General features: G+C 38.9%; 1 protein-coding gene across 50 annotated transcripts in view; it reads left to right on the forward strand.

Annotated features, from left to right (window-relative positions):
• LOC131220940 (probable LRR receptor-like serine/threonine-protein kinase At1g56130) overlaps positions 1–23923 on the forward strand; it is a 149207-nt gene that overhangs the window by 89870 nt on the left and 35414 nt on the right. For 49 of the 50 annotated variants that reach the window (XM_058215956.1, XM_058215904.1, XM_058215906.1 and 46 more), the window contains 8 exons: positions 7697–7762; positions 8261–8305; positions 9173–9237; positions 16310–16710; positions 17739–17934; positions 19597–19746; positions 20348–20466; positions 20954–21164. In XM_058215956.1, the coding sequence (XP_058071939.1) occupies positions 7697–7762; positions 8261–8305; positions 9173–9237; positions 16310–16710; positions 17739–17934; positions 19597–19746; positions 20348–20466; positions 20954–21164 (1253 nt within the window). The remainder of the gene's footprint in view (positions 1–7696; positions 7763–8260; positions 8306–9172; positions 9238–16309; positions 16711–17738; positions 17935–19596; positions 19747–20347; positions 20467–20953; positions 21165–23923) is intronic. The other variant, XM_058215907.1, reaches the window with a different exon arrangement.

Here is a 23923-nt window from a genome sequence, read left to right on the forward strand (position 1 = left end):
GTATACGCAGCTATGGCTGCTTTACAGACAAGCAAAGGTGGGTCCCACGTTGGCCCACCCTTACATATTTTATATAAAATATTAAATATATATAATATATATACTAATATAACTGCTGCAGTGCAGCTTTACTGCATTAAAAAGGGGAGCAGAGGCCACGTAGGGCCCACCCTTATTACATATAAGATTATATATTATATTACATATAAGATGCTTTATTATATTATAATATAATATATAATATATATATACCATATATTATATTAATATAATATAATATATTAATATTATAACTAATATGTACATGACGTCCAGGCCCTGGACGGCCTGGACGGACGCACATGCCAAGGTGGCCTCACACGTGGGGTGGGTCCCACCGTCCAGGGACGGTGGAGACCCCACACGCTGCACGGTGTGGCCCACCACCATGAATGGACGGCGTAGGTGGGTCCCACGGGCCCCACTGCCCGTGCACACTTCCGACAGGACGCGGATTTCCTGCGAAAGCCTTTCGCAGGAAGATCCTGAGCAAGGATGCTGGGTGGGGCCCACCGACATGTTTTTGATAAATCCAATCCGTCCATCCGTTTTTCGAGATCATTTAAGGAGTTGAGATAAAAAATTAGATGAACTAAAATGGGACACACGAGAGGAAACAGTGATCATTCAGTGAGCACCGTTGAAGCATTCGTATGCCCAAAAAATTATTGTATCAGCCTATATTTTGGGTTTTTTCACTTAATCCCATTGACAATGACCTTATAAACGGTTTAGATAACATATAAACATCAAGGTGGAGACTGGGAAGATTTCAACGGTAGAAATTTCTTTCCCTAATTTTCCCTCTCGTGTGATCCACTTGAGTTTTTTATCCACCTCATTTTTTGTCACACGCCCTAAAATAAGATCTCAAAACGGATGGACGGAATGGATTTCTCACATACATTGTAGTGGGCCCCACCCAGATCCTTGCGCAGGAACTTCCTGCGAAAGGCTTTCGCAGGAAATCCGCGTCCACTTCACTGCTAGCCACCGCACTGGGGAATCAATCCCAAGACCCAGCGTTGAAATGAGGTACTTCCATTCAGTCCGCCAGCTGAGCTATGGTTCTGAGGTGCGCACACACCAGGGAAGGCCCCACACAGACGTGGGTCCCACCATCCTTGAATGATGGACGGTTCGGATAGAACACATACAATGGTGTGGCCCACTAAAATGGATGGACAACGTAGGCGGTCCCATGGACCCCACCATCAGTCCACTCCCATGCCAGTACACACTCCATGTCAGTACACACTCCATGTTAGCTACCTCCACGGGTGTCAATACTAAGACCCCATGTTGAAACGAGGCATCTTTCACCTGGCCTGCCACTTGAGCTATAGAGCTGGGTGGGCCCACGTCAGATCACACTTCACTGACAGCCACACCCGACTCTAGCCACATCAAGGTGGGCCCCCTATGGATGGTTGGGATGGCATAAAAAAACATCATGGTGTGTCCCACGTAGATGGGGTCCACCGATAGATGGCATGGATGATAAACATATATTAGGTGGACCATAATCATAAAAAGAGAGAGAGAGAAAGGGGGAAACATCGGCAATATCGGAGGGGCCCCGCCACTATGGGCCCCTCTTGAATATAAGCATACATCAAGGTGGGTCCTACATATGTGGACCATTAAAAAAAAAAAGATAAAAGATAAAAGACAACATCTACAATCACCCATCGGCTTCTTCTTGCACCCAAGGCTTCCTTAGCTCCTTAGCTTTGATTCCAACGGAGGAGATGGGGTTTGGATGGTTGAGATGAGAGATGAAAGGGTAGGAAAGGTGGGCCACACTTGTAGCTTGGAAGAGATGGGGAGAGGCTTAGACGTGTGGTGGTTTTTGGGTTTGCTTGGAATGAGATTTGAAAATGAAGGGGAGAGAGGGTTGTAAAGAGAGAGAAGGAGTGATGGGTGATGGATGTGGTGAGTGATGGGTGTGTGAGAGACTTTTTAACTTTTGTGGCAAATGGTGTAAGGAAAGTATGGGCTTGTGTAAGAAACTTTTGACTTTGGGGTTGCTTGGGAATGGGTGAAAGGTGATGTGTACTTGACATGATGGGATTGATTGATTGATGGATTGATGTGACAAGTCATAGAGATTCTCTCGGAATTCGCATGCGCGGCGTTTTCCTCGCACCGAACGCTGGCCTGCATCTCCTGGCCAGAGTATCGGATCGGCGCGCGAGACGCGGTATCGGAACCCCGGTGACGGCGTGGTCGTGTGGCTCATCTTGATATGGGTCATCCATCATGTGGGGCCTACCTTTTATATCCACTGCCCATCATATGGACCCCACTTTTGATGTGGATCGTCCCTCATGTGAACCCACCTTCATTGTTGGTCACCCATCATGCATGCGAGCACCTTGGGTGTGGGCCATTATCATTAGGGGGCGTCCTTTGATGTGGACTATCCATTATGTGTGCCCCACCTTGATGTGGGTAATCCGTCATGTGGGGCCCACCTTCAATGTCCATTGCCCATCTTATGGAATCTACCTTTGATTTGGACTGTCATTCATGTGAGGCCCACCTTTAATGTGAGTCATCCATCATATGAGGCTTGCATTTGATGTGGACCATTCATCATTAGGGCTGTAGAGTGCCCATTATGTGAGGCCCACCTTGATGTGGATCATCCATTATATGGGTTTGCCTTTAATGTTAATTGTCCATCATATGGGCCTCAACTTCAATGTCCACTACCCATCATGTGGAGCCCACTTTCATTTGAGCCGTCTATTGTGCGGGACTACCTTTGATATGGATTATCCATTATGTAAAGAAATGAAAAAAAAAAAAACAAGAAGAAGAAGGAGAAGGAGAGAAAGCAAAAAGTTAAAAAGTAAAGTTTTTTATACCAATGAAGTTAAGCAATTTTGAGGTGTTTAAGTTACTTTTGAAAAAGAAGAAAAAAATTACTTTTGAAAATGTACTTATCAAGTTAATTTAACTTTAAAAAGCAACTTTTTTACTGCTTAAAAAAATAATAAAAAAATAAAAAAATAAAAAAATAAAAAGTTACCTATGGGATGTTATCCAAGTAAGCCTTAAATCTTCATAATGTCACTGTTCGAGGTGATCATACATGGAATCCATGTAAAATTGCAATCCCAAGCATACAAATGAAGGGAAATTGGAATCCATGGTTTTCCATTTTCTGAGGATTCTAGTTTACTTTTCCACATCCACCTCTTGGTTTTATACCATCTAAACACCCCTTACTTTCTATAGTATCTATGGCGAAGAACTAGTTTTTGGCCCCACATGGAAATTACATTATAACTTCAATTTAATATTGAAATTTTAGTTTAAGTAAAAATCACAAATTCGAAAATTTTGTTTTGCCACCAAAATGATGTTATAAATTTTCAAATGACAAAGTGCAATTTTGCTTTAGTCCTACATTTGAAATGAGAAAACATGTTTTGAGGTTTATTATGGAGATGTGTGTAGTATTCTTACTTGGAGTCTTGAAGGTTGAGATGCGCTCGGGCTTGGGCATAGGCAGTGTGGCTCTATTCTGGTAAAATAGAAACCTTTAAGGCAAGATTAGTTGCTAAGGGTTTCTGATAGAAAGAATAAAAATTGATAATTTTAACACATATTCACCAGTGGTTAGAATAACGTCGATTATGATTTTATTTGCTTTAGCATCCATGCATAATCTTTATATCCATCAAATGGATGTGAAGACAATATTCTTGAATAGTGACATCGATGAGGAGGTATACATGGAGCAACTGGAAGGGTTTGTTCCACTAGGAGATGACAAAAAAGTGTGCAGACTTGTTAAGTCTTTATATAGATTAAAATAAGCACCAAAACAGTAGCATAATAAGTTTGATTCTTAAGTTTGTCTGATAGTTTTGTACATAACATTGCTGATAAATGCATATACTCAAAAGTTTGTAATAATTATATTGTAATTGTATATTTATACGTGGATGATATGTTAATAATCAGCAACAAAATGAAAAGTGTAACTGAAACAAAGAGGTTTCTCTCCTATGGTTTCAAAATGAAGGATCTTGGACAAGTGGATACTATTTTAGGTATCAAAATTAAATAGCATAGTGGGGGTTATTCATTGTGCTAGTCTCATTATATTGAGAAGATATTGAACAAGTTTAATCACTTGAAAATCAAAAAGGCAAAAATCTTATTTGATTCAAGTATCAAATTGAAGGAAAACAATGAAAGAGCAGTTGCACAACTAGAGTATACTAGTGCTATAAGCAGTCTTATGTATGTTATTCAATGCACAAGACCACATATAATATACGCTATGAGTAAACCAAGTAAGTTTACTAGTAATCCAACTATAGAACACTGGAAAGATATAGGTATAGTTCTAGGTTATCTAAAATAAACCAAAGAACTAGGGCCATTTTATTCAGAATTTCTAGTCGTGTTAGAAGGATATACTAATGTAAGTTGGATATGGAGTGCATGTGACAACAAGTCCACTACAGGATAGCAGAAACTCATGACATGCTTGATGGCCTGAACATTTGCTCCAACCTGGGCCTTGTGCATTGACTCTAAAGTCATTGCAAATGCGGTGGATGATCCGTTAGTCTCTAACCCTGGAACATCTAGTACACGTTGGGAGATATTTAGTCCAAAAGGCAGAGCCTAAATCTAATTTTCAATCACATCTTCCGCGAGGGGAATGCGGTGGCTGATGCTTTAGCAAGAATGGCGAGTGATGGGTGCCCAAAAATAATATACAGGCACAACTCTGATCTTCCAAGGTTGGTTAGATGAATGCAGGTGTTGGATAATGCAGGCCTAGGTACCATTAGATGCCCTTAATCAAGGATCTGTCTTCTTAACTGCCCTTTCTTTTCCTCAGCGGTTTTGTTTGGTTTGTATATGGTTGAGATGAGGACCTCTTGGGGATTCTCTTCTGTCTTAGTGTCTAGTTTTCTTATGGAGATATGATAGGTGTGGTCCATAGTATTTTTGTTGGGACCCACCCGAATGTCTATATATTTCATAGATTAATGATATCCTTGTGGCATGTGTCCACTTTCTAGAAAAAATAAATAAATAAAGTCCACTACAAGGTAGATATTCACCTTAAAAGGTGCAACTGTATCTTTGGGATCCAAGAAACAAACTTGCATGACACACTCAACAATGGAATCTAAGCTCATAGCATTGGCTACAATTGAAAAGAGGCTAAGTGGCTAAGGGATCTTTTGATAGAAATCACATTCTATGTGAAGCCTATACCAGCTGTTTCACTTCATTGCAATAATAAAGCCACGTTAGCGAGAGCCTACAACGATACATATAATGGTAAGTCTAGATACATAAGTTTGAGACATGATTATGTTAGGTAATTGATTCAAGATGGAATCATTGCTATCTCATTTGTAGTGTCAAGTAATAATTTGGCTGATCCCTTTACTAAACCTCTGACGAGAGAGGTAGTACAGACAACATCTAAAGGAATGGGGTTGAAACTTTTTAATCAAAGTTCCACCAGTGATAGAAACACAATTCGAAGTTAGAAAATTTCTAAAAATTGGGTTTCATGGCTAATAACAAATTAGTGATATGTAGAAAGTTTCAGCACTAAATCTAAAATATAACCTTATCTTGGATGGAAAGTGCTGGCTGTTACATTGAGAGGGCTAAGTCTTGGAACTCTTAATGAAATCTAGTCAAATAAGACAAGTGTGTTAAGTAACGGAAACACTGGAAGGATTTTCACCTACGTGAACGTAAAAGTGGTGTCGCTTCTCATAAGATTTAGAATTATCTTGGGATCGTTCATGAAACAGGATAAGCACATGGCCATTAAAAGTGCTAAGCGAGTAATGTAAAAGAATTCACATAATGCATAAACTATTATGTATGTAGTATTTTTGGTTATGTCATTATGGAATAACTGGTTCAATTCTGCAGTTGCTAGGAATTTTGAAAAAAGTTTAAAATACTTACACTAAATAAATATTCAAATCGTGAGATATCTTTCTTTATGCATAATAGTTATATTTTTATCTCTAGCAGAATTTTTACAGTTTTTTTTTTTAAATCTAAAACTAATGGGGGATTGTTGAAATTTTGGTTTCGAAAAAAAATAAAAATTCAGAATTTAAATGATGTTGAAAATTTTCAAATGAAAAAGTACGGTTTTTTTAAAGTCCCACATCAGAAATGAGAAAAAAAAAAGTTTTGAGGTTTATATGTGGAGGTGTGTAGTATTCTTACTCAGAGTTTTAGAGGTTGAGATACTCGGGTTGTGTGTTCCAGTGCATAGCATGGAACGCAAGCACACATGCACACGTGCGCTCGGCGTGGGTAGTATCGGTGTTGTAGCACTAGTTGGCGCACTTTCCACTTCACACGTACACAATACGAGTGGTCTAATATGAGCCTGGGTGCGAGTGATCTAATATGGGCCTGAGTTTTATAGGCTACATAAAATGGTCGGATTATTAATCCGAAATGGTCAGCTGTTTTGAGAAGGACTAGCAGCCTTTAAAGCCACAATGGCTTGAAAATGGATGGATCTTGATGATCCAATGGTCAGATCTTTCTATTAAACAATTTGAAATGGCCCAAATTAATGACCAACGGTCAGAAACATTTTTCAAATATTCTGAACCATTGATGGCCACCTAGCAACAGTCCACTACCCTAGTGCCTATATAAACTGGACCAATCCGATCTAAAATTTAATCGACTCTAACAAATCTCTCCTCATCCAACAGATCTCGTAGAAAACATCTCTTTCTAAGAATACTGCAAATATTTCTGTTGTTTGAGTCTACCAGAAGATCAACTGCATTGAATAGTTTCTAAGTGGACCCTTCGTGATTGTTGCATGCAGGATCTAGATATGCTTGTATTATCCTAGAAGCAATTCGCCTATAACCCATTAGTTTTTAATAAGGAGGTGAATCATGCTTTAAGGACAATGTAATTTTTTACGTGACAACCTAAAGGAAATAATTTTACTTTTATTTTTAAATTTTTTTTGGGTATTTCCAACATTTCTCTCAACACTTGAGGGCTTATTGTGTTACTGGAGAAGAGCATGGGAAAGGAATTTGGGAAAATTGATAGTTAGGAAACACTAAAAATTAAATATACAACATTTGCTTCTCTGTGACGCTATGAATTTGAAGGTTACTACAATTTGGTTATCTCCTTTCTATTGAACTAGTAACTTGAATTGAACTCGGTTTTTCATTGACATGCAACCTTAGATTTCATTGGTTCATTTTGTTACCGTCAAGCACCATGTTTTCACAGAGGAACCCATTTGAATTTTGAACATCAACAGGCTGCTGCCAATTCGTGGCCCATGGCTCCACATCATCATAGCTGTGGCCTTGTGGGGACGAGATCCCACGAACAAGATTTATTTTGTTTTAGTGCGTGTTGTGGCAGGTCCCGTGTCATCACAAACTTTTTGCAATCAAAATCAAACTAGCTTTCTCTGTAAAGACAGGCATTATGGCAGTTAAATTTCCATTGTTCTTCAACAACAGGGATAATGTGTTTTGTATGGCAAAGATAGGCATTTTAATGATCACAATCATATAACTTAGTGCCTGCTTAGTGCCTGTTTATCTGATAAATGCTATCTTACATATCTTTGATATATATTTTTTAAAATTTGCAGAGATTTATCATACAATTATTTATCAGGAAGCTTTCCATCTTGGGTTTCAGAAGAAGTCTTAAACTTGTATGTCTGAGCAAGCACAAACCTCCCTCCTTTAACCACCATTTTTTGTACTTGTAAAACCATGTTTTACACTTAAATGCTGACTGCGTAACATTTCCAGGGCTAGGATGGAAGTCTTTCTTTCTTGTCATAATATAAACATGGTTTTAAAGTTTCGATGTCCAAAATATTCGAAAAAAAAATCTCTAGGGTACATTTGGAATGTGCGTACACCAATCAGGACTGATGATTTGGTGGGCCCCCCCAAAAGATAAAGTGACTGGATCGTGGTCTCAAAAGTGATGATCATTCTGAAGGTAATTGGTAGGAAAAATGAAAATTTTAGAGCTATCGGATAGTCAGAGGTATCCAATTACTGTAATTTTGGTGCATGACCCATTCGCATGATGGCCCACTGGATCAACAATCTTGATTAGGACAAATTTTCAATTGCACATAATAAGAGCACTTCTCTTTCCACATTGTCGATGATACTAACACTGTGCTCCTTGTTTGCAGGAACTTGGTAGCTAATAATTTCATATTCAATGATTTTAACAGCAGGTGATTATCAATGTCATTATTATTATTATAATTTTTTAAAAATGAGTCATAACAATAAAAGCATAGTGATGTAGGATGAGGATCAAGCACGTTAATAATGCGCATAGACCAGAAGAAGCTCAATGAAAAATTGACAAAAATTCAGCCTAGTTCGATCAGTCAACCTTTGTGGTTGACAGGTCAAAATTCTGTTAGAAATTCTAAATTGTTTGCTGGTTGATTTCTGTCAGTTTAAATGTTGTTCCAGATTACTTGCTGGCCGATTTCTGCTAGTTAAGAAAAATTAACAAATCTTGTTGACAGGTTGAAATCCAATTCGACAGGTCGACTGATCGGGTCAACGGGTAGAAAATCATAGAATTTATGATTTAAATTTCTGGACACTTTTTGGTTGACAAAAAGCGGAAATTACATGTTTTTCGGGAATAGTTTCCTTATTTAATTAGGAATCTCTTCTTTACGATTTTATGATTAGTTTAGGATTATTTAAGGCATGTTAAACTCTTTTTTTAATCTATCAATCAATCATTCAATAAATTAATTCCTTAGAAAATTTCTTCTTTCTCGTGGATTAGAGAAAACTTTCAAGAGAGCCTCGTGGATTCAATGTATTTATTAATTGAGAAAGACATTGATTGACCTCATCACATCCTCCCATGTGTAACATGGGTTTGGTTCGCTAAGAAAAAGCATTGGTACACAACATTATATAACCAGCCACCTGAATAATGCCTTTCCCTGCATTGATTTTATCCATGTTGCATTTTGGCTTCTCGGTTAAACAAACTAAATATCCTCTGTAATTAATGGCTGTCGTTCCATCAGATAATGGCCATTATTTAACAGTCATTTTTCTTGTGCATTCAGTGGTTTGCCCTTAAGCTTGAATTGTCTTCAGCGAAGCTTTCCATGCCATCAGAAATCTCCAATCCGTAAGCCATCCTTTCAATTTATATCAATAGATAATCTTCTTCTTCTTCTTCTCTCTCTTTCTGTTTATTTTTATTTTTATTTTTATTTTTATTTTTTATTTTTTTAATTCAACATACATAATAATAAAATGGGGTAGTGGTCCTATGCCCCTATGTGCATTGGAGTTATCCTTTGTCCATTATGTGTATGGTTATCTGATACATCCATTATTGATGGGCGATCAACCACATTTGTTCATCGTAAAGTTAGTCATTTAATATCATCACTGATGCGTCGTCCATGCCCCATTCACTACCGCAACAGCTGAACCAACGGTTCAGATCTCATCCACATTTGCCACATGTGCACTTTATAGTGGCCCCCACGGCATGAGATGGCTGTCCTATCAAAAGTTGGAGCTTTCTGCTCTTATTGTCTCTTTACATATATTGTTTCGAAGCGGATAGCCTGTGAACCAGGGCAGAGGGATATATATCTGTGCCGTGGGTGTGGGGCCCACATAGATGTCTGTGATAAATCTACTCCCTCCATCTGTTTTGAAAGACTACAATAGGACAGGAATCTAAAAATATAGCAGATCAAAGTCTCAGGTGGGCCACACCAAACGAAAGTGGGAACGGAAATGTCCACCACTGAAATATTCCTTTAGCTGACCATATTGTTTCTATTCCATCCAAACCATTCATGGAGTTATCACCACTCAGATAAACTGTAGACAAAAATAACGCCCTGATACAAACCTTCTGTCACCCCAGGCATCCAATCCCTACTGTTTCGTGCGGTATTGCCCCCATGAGCTTTTGATCTGCTTTATTTTTTAAATTCATGTGCTAATATAGTAATTTAAATTTTAAAAAAAAAAAAAAAAAAAAAAAAGGTTAACGGAGTGGATTTGTAACCAACATTCTGTTGGGTTTGTATCCCAACTACTTGCCGATGTGTGGCTGCAGCCACCGTAGAATAAAAGACTGAAAAGAGAAAGATATGAACTGCTGCTGTATTTTCTTATAAATAGAAACGAATTACATTGCTGCCTTTATAGGCTTTATTATACTATGAAATTACTAATTTATCCCTATCTAGATTCATCCTAGGGGCATCTAAAGAAAGAAAAAAAAAATCCAAAGGAAAAATCTACTGTTTATCTTCTCCAACTAATATTCTAAACTTAGAAAAAAATCTCACAGCTAAAAAAAATCTTACAGCTAGCATGCACAGCTAGAACACGCACCCTTCACACGGTTTTGGATTTGCAAAATCCTCCACCGTATCCAACACTCCCCTTCAAACCAAAACCGGCTTCATTCCGAGCATCGTTCTTAGTTGTTTGAATGCATCTGTCGGCAATGCTTTTGTGAAAATATCCGCCACCTGTTCCGTAGTATGACAATACTCTAATTTCATTGTTTTCTGCTTCACATGATCTCTCAGAAAATGGTATCGGGTATCAATGTGTTTGCTTCTTCCATGCTGCACCGGATTTTTGGCTAGCTCGATTGCCGACTTGTTATTCACATATATGATTGTGGATTCTTCCTGCGGATGTTTCAGCTCCTTTAGCAGATTTCTCAACCAAATTCCTTCACAGACGGTGGACGATGCTGCCATGTACTCTGCTTCACATGTGGACAGGGCAACCACACTCTGGTTCTTCGAATTCCATGTGAATGTTGTCGACCCAAGATAGAAAATATAGCCTGTGGTGCTTTTTCTTTCATCTTGATCACCACCCCAATCACTATCAGAGTATCCATACAACATCGCATCATCATTGTACGGATAAAAAAGACCAAACTCAATAGTCCCTTTGATATACCTCAGTACTCGTTTTGCAGCTAGCCAGTGTGACTCTTTTGGGGCTTCCATATACCGGCTTAGAAGCCCAACACTGTAGACTATATCTGGCCTAGTGATTGTGAGGTACCTTAAGCTTCCGATTAGGCTCTTGAATAGGGTTGAGTCGACATTTCTTCCTTCTCCATCTTTCGTGAGCTTCAGGTCTGTTGTAACAGGTGTATTTACGGCTTTACAGTCGACCATTTGAAACTTCTCAAGAAGTTCCTTTGTGTACTTCTTCTGGGATATGTGAATGCCGCCGACTTGTTGCTTCACCTCAATGCCTAAGAAGAAAGACATCAATCCACCATCAGTCATCTCGAACTCTTTGAACATAGCCTGCTTGAATTATTCAAACATCGCCTGGCTGCTCCCAGTGAACAGCAGATCATCAACATATAAACAAGTGATAAGCATATCACCACGGGCATTCTTCTTTGTGTAGATGGCATGCTCATATGGACATTTGACGAAACCATTTTCTTGAAGATAACTGTCGATCCGTGCATTCCAAGCACGAAGAGCTTGCTTCAACCCATACAGGGCTTTCTTCAGCCGATATACCTTGTGTTCCTCCCCTTTCATGACAAAGCCTTCAGGCTGGTCAACATATACTTCTTCTTCAAGTACCCCATTTAAGAATGCAGATTTCACATCCAGTTGGTAAATCATCCAACTGTGATGAGCTGCAAGGGAGATTATCATTCTTACAACGTCAAGGCGAGCAACTGGGGCGAAAACTTCTTCATAGTCTACGCCATATTTCTGTTTGTAACCTTTTGCTACGAGCCTTGCTTTATATCGTTCGATCTTACCATCGGCATTCCGCTTGATTTTGTACACCCATTTGAGACCAATGGTCTTCTGGCTTTTGGGGAGTGAGGTCAACACCCATGTTCGATTCTTCTCGATGGCATGAATCTCTTCTTCCATAGCCTTTCTCCAACATTCTTCATTCATAGCCTCCTCGAACGTGAGAGGCTCATGGTCCGCATACAGGCAGAGTAAATTTACTTCCTCAGTTTCTACATAGACGTCGTTGAGGCTTCTCATTTTAATAGGAGCCAAGGGTGAAGAAGAATCGGATGAAGATGTGCTGGATGAATTCTGATTTGATGAAGTACTTCCAGGAGAGATGGAGCGTACTCCTGGACTTCGGCGATTCGAAGGGGGTGATGTCTGCTCTTGAATCTCAGGTCTCTCTTCTTCGTATTCTTCGACCTCGACCTGCTTTTCTTTGGCCGAGTTTCCCTCGTTCCATTTCCATGCTTCTTCCTCACAAAATACCACATCTCTACTCACCACCAGCTTATTGGTTAGTGGGTTGTAGAGCTTGTATGCCTTTGACTCTTCGCTGTAGCCGATGAAGATGCATTTCACGCCACGATCATCAAGCTTTTTCCTTCTCGCTTCTGGAACTTGAGCGTAGGTGACACACCCAAAGATCTTAAGGTGCGCCACGCTCGGCTTGTATCCACTCCATGCTTCTTGCGGTGTCTTGAATCTAACACTTTTGGTCGGACACCTATTAAGCAGATAGGCAGTACATGCAACTGCCTCTGCCCAGAAATTCTTTGGCAGACTTTTCTCCTTTAGCATGGTCCTCGTCATGTCGAGGATGGTGCGGTTCTTCCGTTCTGCAATTCCATTTTGTTGTGGCGTGTATGCTGCAGTGTGTTGTTGCTTAATGCCATGTTCCCTGCAATATTCTCGAAAAACATTTGAGGTGTACTCCCCACCTCTGTCAGATCGGAGAGTTTTGATTTTAAGACCACTTTCTTTTTCAACAAAAACCTTAAAATTTTTAAAAATAGTAAAAGCAGCAGACTTCTCTTTAATTACATACACCCACAATTTTCTACTGAAATCGTCAATGAAGGTAATGAAGTATTTATTACCTCCAAGAGAGATTGGCTCTAATGGTCCACAGATGTCAGCGTGAACCAACTGCAACGGTTCTCTTGCTCTTCGGGATACTCCACTCGGAAAGGAGTTTCTTTGTTGTTTCCCAAGTGTGCACGTCTCACACACATGTTCTGGAGGTTCAATAGCAGGCAAGCCATGCACCATGCTTGATGAGGACAGAAGTTTCAAGCCACTGAAGTTTAGATGGCCAAAGCGAAGATGCCACGTCCAGGAATCATTCTTTGCTTTCCCATAAAAACACTTCTCAAGCATTGTGTTTATATGGAGAGGAAACATACGATTCTTCGCCATCTGGACTTTTACAATCAAACGTCCATGGATATCTCTTATGGAAAGAGAAGAGTTCTTCATGTGTATGACATACCCTTTTTCGAGGAGTTGTCCGAGACTCAGTATGTTACTTTTCATGTTGGGCACGTAGTACACATTAGAGATATAGTTTGGAACACCATTCTTCTGAAAGATTTTGATTTTGCCTTTACCTTTCACTGGCGTTTTTGATGAGTCTCCAAACGTTACATCGCCATGAACTCCTTCTGTGAGTTCCACAAAGAGTTTCTTGTCGCCTCACATGTGATTACTTGCACCCGTGTCGAGATACAATACATCCTGCTGATCACTACTTTTCTCTTGTGCAAGGAGAAGTGTGGAGCTTTCTTGTTCATGGCCTGATGCTTCAGCATAGTTGGATAACTCGTCTTGAGTTACCGGCTTGCTCCAGCAATCAGATGCATAGTGGCCAAGCTTGTTGCAATTATAGCATTGGATGTTCTTTGTACTTCCCCGTCCACGCATAGATCTACCTCTACCATTTCCTCTTCCACGGAAATTGGTATTCTTCTGTTGGTTTTGGCCATGACTTTGTTGGTATCCGCGCCCTCTGCCTCTTGCGGGATTGTTAGTAAAATGTCCACCACGTTGTGAACTTCCACGTCCACCATTGTTATCATTCAGAGTCAATCTTGACTCCAAAGCTTGTTCCATCGGCATGGAACTGGCATTCTTCTGCATTCGTTGCTCATGAACTTGCAACGATCTCATCAACTCCTCAATGGAGAGTTTCTCAATATCTTTTGATTCTTCAATCGCCACAACCACATGCTCAAACTTGGTTGTGAGGGATCGAAGTATCTTTTCAATAACTCGGACATCTTCAATCTTTTCACCATTTCTTTTCAAATTATTGACAGTTACAAGCAAACGCGAAAAATAATCAGTAACATTCTCACCTTCCTTCATGTGAGTCGCTTCGAACTCGGCTCTTAATGTTTGAAGGCGAACCCGCTTCACTCGATCTACACTCTTGAAGATGGTGCCAAGGGTATCCCATGCTTGCTTGCTTGATGTTGCTTCGGCAATCTTTTCGAAGGTGGATTCATCCAACCCTTGATAGAGGAGAAACAAAGCCTTATTGTCTCTCTTCCTTTGATTTTTGAGCGTAGTCTTTTCTTCGTTGGTGAAGGCGGTTTCTTCTTCCATAGTGGGTTCTTCATACCCATCGGTGACGATCTCTCATAGTTCTTGCGACCCGAACAATGCCTTCATTTGGATGCACCATTTTTCATAGTTATCCTTTGACAAGTTAGGAACCTGCGGCTGGATTGTGCTAGCCATCTTTTTCTATTTCTTTTTTTTTTTTTTAAGGATGGACTAGAAGAAGAGATTTTGTTTTTTTTTTTTTGTGCTGAAATCTGATTTTTTTTGAAATTTTTTTTCAATCTTTGATTTTTTTTTTTTTGAAACAGATTGTTTACTGCAATCTGCTTTTTGGAAAAACAGATTTTTCGAAATCTGATTTTTTTGAAATAGATTGTTTGCTGTAATCTGATTTTTGAAAATAGATTTTTTTTGAAATCTGATTTTTTTAAAAACAGATTTGCAAACCTCCTTCTCACGGCTTTTGAAAAACAGGTGTTGAAAAACAGCTTTTGAAAAACAGCTTTAGGATCTGATTTTGAAAACATAATTTTTTTGAAAAAACAGGGAGTGCAACAGGCAGCAGGACCTCTTTCTCACGACTGCAATTTGATTTTTTTTTGAAAACAGGGAGTACAGCAGGACCTGCCTTTGCTGATGAGGCCCAATGATCGAACGTCTGCTCTGATACCACTTTGTTGGGTTTGTATCCCAACTACTTGCCGATGTGTGGCTGCAGCCACCGTAGAATAAAAGACTAAAAAGAGAAAGATATGAACTACTGCTGTATTTTCTTATAAATAGAAACGAATTACATTGCTGCCTTTATAGGCTTTCTTATACTATGAAATTACTAATTTATCCCTGTCTAGATTCATCCTAGGGGCATCTAAAGAAAGAAAAAAAAAATCCAAAGGAAAAATCTACTGTTTATCTTCTCCAACTAATATTCTAAACTTAGAAAAAAATCTCACAGCTAAAAAAAATCTTACAGCCAGCATGCACAGATAGCACACGCACCCTTCACACGGCTTTGGATTTGCAAAATCCTCCACCGTATCCAACACATTCCTGTGGGCCCCACACAACCCAGGAACAAGAATATCTCCATGCCCAGAGTCATAGGCAATCCACTTCAACGTGATTTATCTAAAATTATAATATAACACTAAAATCAATCGGATGTTTTTTTTTTTTTAAGAAAGATAAAAGCACACCACATGTAACGTTTTAATTTAAGAAGAAGAAAAAAAAATCCACAGTTGTCGAATAAAGCAACCTACCCTCTTAAGTACAATCTGGGGCTGAACCGGCAAAAACACGAAACTCTAGACTGAAACCTATGAGCTCAATTGGGAAATTCAACAGAGCAGCATGTACTATGACATCCAAGTCATGTATCAAGTTGGCACGTGTATGACATTCAACGTCAAACCGGTTTGACGTGTCAATTTGGCACATGTGTATGACATCCAAGCCATGTATCAAGTTGGACCCACCATATATATATAGATCATCATGTGTTACTCACCATAGATGGGAAATGGCCTCAAAATAACACCAGTTGGATGATCCTAATTGCTCGAATGGAAGACATTCTTATCAATGTGTCTTTTTGTTCAAATGAATCTAAATGGTATTGTTATAGGGTTATGGCCCACACGTTATAGGGTCCATGTTGGACAATTAATCACGTGTAGTGTTATGTAAACATATTAAGTTTCAGTTTAATGATATCAAATTTTCATTTTTCTGCATTGGATCTTCCATGTTCATTGAAAAGATCGCTGCAGATCATAATCTAACAGTGACCATCCAAGGAGGCGATGATCCCCACGATCCTTCAAACATGCCATGCACTGATCAATGTTCCATTGTTCCATTGATCCACAGAGTCTTCATTCGCGATAAGGTGTGGTGGACCCCCAATGAAAACTAACGACACAGAGTATGAGGGGGACAATGAACCTCTGGGCCCATCAACCTTTAAGGCCAGCACAGATAAGTGGGCCGTCAGCAATGTAGGAATATTTGCTTCAAGCAGCTACGGAGATGATTACATGTTCGAAGGCAGCAACAGAAAATATAACAGGCACACTGAGGGTGTATTTCCGAATACAACAGACTTGGAGCTATTCAAATACGCAAGGATATCACCAGGATCGCTGAGATATTATGGTCTGGGGCTTGAAAACGGGAACTACACTGTAAATATGAAATTCGCAGAAACAGAATTTCCAGATTCAAAAACTTGGAAGAGCGTTGGAAAGCGTGTTTTCGATATTTATCTTCAGGTATGTGTGTTAGGACATTTTCCTGAGTTTGTAAGTTCTGTTTTATACTCAAAATCCCATATGTTTGATAGACCCACGACAAGTGCTCCTACATGCAAACATGTGCCAGTCTGGCATGTGTAGGACATTCTATGCGTCCATAAGGCGGGACCCAATGTGTAGATCATCTGGCCCAAATTTGGTAGGCCAAACATTTAAGAAGAGTGAAATGATTGATTGGTTTCTGAAAATTGGCAACAGCCCACGTTCCAAGGATGGGTTGGATCATCTAAGAAGCAGGGCCTACTTGTTTCATGTCTCAAATGGATGGGAATTGCCTGTGCCCCAGCCTACAACAACTTCCGTAAGTGCCCCAGCCCACTGCAATGTCCATGAGAAATCCCCTCCACCCATTGGTTTTGCCTACCCACGTTGCTTAAAATGAAGTAGATTCAAAACTGAAGTGGGGCATGCACACCACATGAAACAGTGGGGATTGGAAGTCCACCATTTAAACCTTCATGGGGCAACATAAGTTTTAGATGATCAAGGCATAGAGGTTTTCTTGAATTCCATGTAATTTATGAACGATTTGGATGGAATGTAAACATGATGGTGGACCCTGGGAAGTTTTCACTTCATCCCATTGTTTCATACTCTGTTCCACTTGAGTTTTGGATTTTCTTCATTTCTAAGCTCATATCCTAACTGAATGGACTGAGTGGATTTCTCATGGACATTGCCATTGACGCCACGTATCTTATAGGAACTTCCTGTAGGCAGGGGGCACAAGCAATTTTTGTCCGTCTCAAATCATGTGATCTAAGCAGAACTCTTTGATTATTAGAATCATGAACTAGATTTTTATTTTCTTTTTCCATGCATCATTCAATGATCAAGGCATAGAGGTTTTCTTGAATTCCATGTAATTTCAAAGAGTTCCAAACATAACGAATTACCATTTGCTCTAATCAAAATTCTTTTTTCCAAATTTTGATTTCATTGTCATAACCATTTCAATTAGTTTTGAAGCCAAGTTAATGGTGCAGGGCAATCTGGCATGGAAAGACTTTGATATAAAAAAAGAAGCAGGTATTGTCTTCAAAGGCATTGAGAAGAAACAGTGGGTTATGGTAAATGAACATATTCTTGAAATTCATTTTCTTTGGGCTGGAAAGGGGACTTGCTGTATACCTTTGCCGGGCACTTACGGACCTGCTATCTCGGCCATCCATGTTACTCCTAGTAAGATTTAAAGATTTATTATTATTATTATTGAAATATGATTCTATAATAGGCCTAATAGAAATGCTGTTATTGCCCAGTGCTCTTCATAGAAATTCTATGTGGTGTGATCCCAATTATAAATGTGGTGATCATGGGTGGTAATTGCATCTAGTTGTTTTGTGGTTGTCGCATGGATGGATGATTGGCCAAAAATCATCATCATCATCTAAGCCTTCTTTTTTTTTTTTTCATCTAAGCCTTATCCCAGTTAATTGGGGTGGATGCATGAATCCTTTTCCACCATTCCACTCCATCAATGGCCATAACATTGATCACGTAGAATTCCATAGGCATATCTTTTCTTATTCCGTCCAGCCCATCCATAGGTTGTCTAGTCTTTTCTTTACTCCATCTACCCACATACTCTTAGGCATTTTACTTTCCCTTTTAGAGACTAACTTGTACCAACTCACTTCATATAATTTTTTGTTTTCATTGCATATGACCAAATCATCTAAATCTATTTTTCTCATCTTATTACCAATTTCTGCTGCTCCTAAATTCTAACGAATACATTCATTTCTAATTCTATCAATCATTGTCTTGCCACTTATCCATCTCAACATCCCTTTTTAAGCTACACTCATGCTTTGAACATGTTTGGTAAAGCATAATTGATCTTATAGTTGTCATGTAAATTTTACCCTTTTAGTTCAGTGGTACACAACTATAATATAAAACTCTGGACGCACATTTCCATTTCTTCTACCATATGCTTGAATTCTATGGGTAGCATTCTTCTAAATCCCTCCATTCTCATGAATTATCAACTTAAGTATCAAAAGTGGCCATTTTGAAAAATATTTTGGTTAGCAATCTTAATTAGTTTCTCGTTCTCACTCCTATTGTTATTAAAATTACACTCCACATATTTTGTGTTATTCCAACTAATTTTAAATTCTTTACATTCTAAAGCACCTCTCCATAAATTTAGCTTTTTATTTACACCTTATCTCAGCTCATCAATCATGACTATCATTTGCAAACAACATACACCATGGGGATTCTCTTCTTGCAAATATCTTGTTAACTTGTCCATGACAATGGCAAAAAGATATGAGCTTAATACCAACCTCTGGAGTAGGCCTATAGTAATAGGGAACTTTCTTGTTTCTCCACTGGCCGTCCTCACACTTGTCGCTGCTCCCTCATGCATATCCTTAATCAGGACAATATATCCTCTTGAAATTCTTTTATTTTCTAGCACCCATGAGATTAACTATCCAGGGACCCTATTGTAAGCATTCCCCAAGTCAATAAAGACCATGTGGATATCCTTCTTCTGCTTCCTATATTTCTCCACTGATTGTCTAACTAGGCAAATAACTTCAATGATAGACCTCTTTGGCTTGAAACCAAACTGATTTTTTGATACACTCATGTCTTAATCTTTGCTTAATCGCTCTTTCCGAAAGTTTCATAGCATGGTTCGAAAGTCATAGTCAATTAGTGAATCGGCCACTACTAATTGGATGGCTACAATAATCCTATCCATGGATGACTTACCAAATCAACAGTCCTAATAACCCTTTGCAAGTCCATTTGCAGTATTCCCTTAAAAGTACACTGTAGCACATGTAAAAGTTCAACATTGTCTAATCGTATTGAGTTCTTGTCCAGATTTCGACCCGACTGTCAGGACTCGACGAAAGAAGAACAAGACTGCTTTGGTTGTTGAAATTTTGGCTTCTGTTGTTCTGAGCATTGTATCTGTTTCTGTATTTTTGATTTGGAAAAGGAGTAGAAGGTTGAGTGTTGATGAAGCTGAAGGTAATTCCAATGTTTGTAAATAACTAAAAGATAACGAAAAAGAAATTTCAGAAATGTTGAAATAACATAGTACAATTCAAGAGTACATTAAAGGTGCGCTTGGATGTACCACTGAATCACAGTTGGGTGTTTTTCCGAACCACAAGATTTGGCGCTAGCCTATCAATTCGTCCTTGGTAAGTGGGGAAATCCAAATGTGGCCTAATTCTGTGTTTGGATGCACAAGTCAACTAAATTGCAAGAGTTCCATCTTATCAAGAGGAAATGAGAATTCAAAGCCCAGATCCTCAACATGAATGTTAAGGAAACTAAAATATGATGCTTTCCACTTTATTAGATGATTGATTGCAATTCAATTTGATAGTGCATCCAAACACACGCTAAATGTGCCAATCCCATTCATTGGGTTCAACATTTTTCAACTGGATTTATTTTTATTTCCTTAATTTTTTCCTGTGATTGCTAAAAACAACATTCAAATCCAATGAACAATTAAAATAAATAGAACTTGGACTGCCAAATGGTAAAAATGTTTCTAAGCCCATGTATGATATTGAAGTGAACGTATGAATGCAACCTGCCATTTTATGTGTATCTGCAGAGTTTCTAGGAATGGGTCCCAAACCAAACACTTTCAGTTACGGGGAACTGAAGACGGCCACCAAAGACTTCAGTCCGGCAAATAAGCTGGGACAGGGAGGATTTGGGCCCGTTTTTAAGGTCAGTTTGCTTTTATTGTATGTAAACTACAATGATCAAAATATTTGAATGGTCCTGAGCCTCAGTATCGTGATTGCGTGCATGTGGAGCCCAGCTGCGGATGAGGGAGACCCACTCCCTGATGGAACAATCCTAAGGCTTTGATTGGTAACCTACGAAAATACGGTATGGAAAAAACACAACTATTGTTCACATTCAATGGAACAAAAGCCAATGATCAAATGGTTGGGATCTTCTAATTTGAGAGATATTTGAGTCATCAACCATCTTTAATGCTGCACATGAAATCAATGGTCTGGATTACATCCAAACCATTCATTCCTTAGGTTGAGACCCATTTTCCTTTTTCATTTCTTTTCTTCTTCTTCTTCTTTTTTTTTACTTTTTTTTTTTCTTTTTTGCAAATTTTCGTACATTTTTTATACTACTATAATTCCCAAATTGAAAATGCTTTTAAGAAAACTAATTGATCTGATTTGCACTATAGGTTACATTACTCGATGGGCGGATAGTGGCTGTAAAGCAACTCTCGGTAACATCTCGCCAAGGAAAGAGTCAGTTTCTAGCAGAGATTGCCGCTATATCTGCCGTCCAACATCGAAACCTGGTGAAATTGTACGGATGCTGCATCAAGGGAGCTAATCGGCTCCTTGTTTATGAGTATCTAGAAAACAAGAGCCTGGATCAAGCACTCATCGGTACGTTGCTGCCTTCTCCCTTCTCCATCAAACTATACTTGAAAACCAACACTAGCCTTATTATATCACATATGATTTTGGGGTGCGTTTGGTTGCACTATTTGTTAGAATTTAAAAAATTACGGGTGTTGAGCTCTCACCTTTCTAGAAAAAAAATCAATCAGGATTTTTACAGTGCAGAAGAATTTAAGATTTTTCAAAATCTAGATTTAATGTTATGTTGCCTAAGGATGCCCATTTGATATTTGTCAAACTTTTTATAACAAAAAATATAATTTGAAGAACTAAAATTACCTTAAATTAATGAGTCAATTTGCTAATTGATGTGGAGTGGGTGGCGGACACTTTTGTGGCCAAGATGGACCAGAGAAGGCCCGATTGGAGTTGGAAGTGATCAGGACCGTCAAAACCTTAAAAAAGGCATATTCCACAAACCGAAATGAGTTATTCGACATACCATATATAATTTTGGGGTAGAAGAAGCTACTTTAGCCAACCAACCCGTCATGTTGGATTGCCCATGCCGAATTTGTGAGATTTCATCAGGTCGATGGTCGAAAGTTCATTTTAATTTCATTTTTACTATTCATAGTAAGTTTTAGTTCCATCATAACTCTTGATCATTTGAGCTTTAGGAGTTGTGCCCAATATGAAAGTGCTTAGAAAAATTACGAGAATAATGTGGTTAATTAGGTTGGACACTTACTATTTTTGGCCAAAATCCATGAAGTCTAGTAGAAATCATGACCTTCTTTAAATAGTATGTTTATTATTTATAGTAAGTCACTTTTTAGGGAGTTTGAGTTGGAGTTTGATTATAAAACTTCTTCCTAGATTTGTATCACTATTTGAAGGATTGAAAATTGGTTTTTATCATCAATCAATTTATTTTCGAATTTATTAGAATATATTTCTATTTTCTATTTTTCCTCGTGGATTCAAGGAATCTTTATGAGGAGTCCAGAGAAGCTCCATGGATTCAGAGTAATTATCCCTTGAGGAAGACAGTGATTGACCTAATCATGTCCATCCCCGCATCAATTAGTATTAGAGTAAGGACTCCCCTTCGGATGATGTCAAATAATGAAAAAATTGCCAAAATCCCGTGAACGCTGATCCAGGGGTTCATTACTTCTCGGATAGAAAAGAAGCTTTCTAGTAGGAAAGTCAGTTGACCATGTAAAAGCTGCAGGCAAACCTCGACTGTCTTGCAGATATGCTAATTCCGTCCTGAGCCCAAGGCAATGTTCAACTACCCATGGTTGTTGTCAACCCTAATTTCCGCAGAGCACCACCTGATGATGGTGAATCGCAAGCCACCTAAGTTCTAGTGATGAGGACATCGATGGTGGCTTTGCTCGACGACTAGTCCATGGAGGTGATCGACTACATTGTCTAAAAGAGACTACAGAGGTAAGGTTGAACTTTCTGTTTTAAAGATTTCTTCGATTGGTTAGTCGAAGTAGAATAATATTTTAATTACATAGGCATGTCAGAACATAAAAATGTGAAATTAGTAGCATTCAAATTAAAATTCAGTGCTTTTGCATGTTGGGAGCGATTACAACTCTCACGTGCCTGATAGAACAAAGTGCCAATCCGATCATGACCATGGATGAGACGACTTCTTCGATCAGGATTCCTCCCTAGTGACTATGAGCAGGTATTGTTCCAGGAATACCAAAATTACCGACAGGAAAATCAAATCATCACAGATTACATCGAAGGTTGACAACGTGGAACGACTTGTCAGAGATCGAATTGTAGAAGGTAGCACAATTTATCGGTGGGTTACGATCATCGATTTACAAACGAGTTCAGATACACCCAGTCGAGACCGTGGATGAAGTTGGCAGGTAGGGTACGTAGAAACACGGCTTGCAAGAGTCCCTATTCAGCCTTATCCTTTAACTTGGCCCTCCATGACGGGTCCCATATAGGATTTAGTACTGACATGAGGACAAGAACTAGGAAGAGGACATCATCAACCTTCTACAACAACCACAAACGTGACACAATGAGTGGTCCATCTAGTCCTCAATGTGTGGCACCTACTACAGCGGGTATGAGTAAGATTTAAAATCCTTATAGTTGGTCAAGGTTGAACATTTCTTACAATCGTGGCCAACTGGGCCACTTATCAAACACCTGCACTTAATTCCTTGGAGCCTACTTGACCATTAACGAAGAGGACAGTAGAAGAAGACCTTGGATTTGATAAAGATGAACAATCCATTAAAGAATGAGTTGGTGAAGAAGAATGGTCGGCCGAGGATCATGGCAAATCCTTGGTCATGAGGAAATTATTGTACACTCCACGAAATGAGTTACATCCACAACAACATAATATATTCCGTATATGGTGTACCGTTAATGGAAAGGTCTGTGATGTAATCATATACAGTGACAATAGAGAGAACATTGTCTCGAAAGTGATGATGGACAAGTTATAGCTACCTAATACAAAGCATCATTCCCCTTACTTGATTGGATGGATGAAAAAGTTAAACGAAACCAAGGTAATCAAACAATACATGGTCTCATTTTTAATTGGTAAAAATTATAAGGATCAAGTACTGTGTGACGTGGTCAACATGAAAGCATGCCATATGTTACTCGGTTGACCATGGCAGTCAGACTGTGATGTGATCCATCAAGAATGAGATAATGTTTACATCTTCGCCAAGGATGGCCGAAAGATGGTCCTTGCCCCTATGACACCAAAGAACCACCTCAAAGCTTATAAAGTAGAGGGGAGT

This window comes from Magnolia sinica, chromosome 12 (genome assembly GCF_029962835.1).
Source record: "Magnolia sinica isolate HGM2019 chromosome 12, MsV1, whole genome shotgun sequence".
In the NCBI taxonomy this organism is placed as follows: domain Eukaryota; kingdom Viridiplantae; phylum Streptophyta; class Magnoliopsida; order Magnoliales; family Magnoliaceae; genus Magnolia; species Magnolia sinica.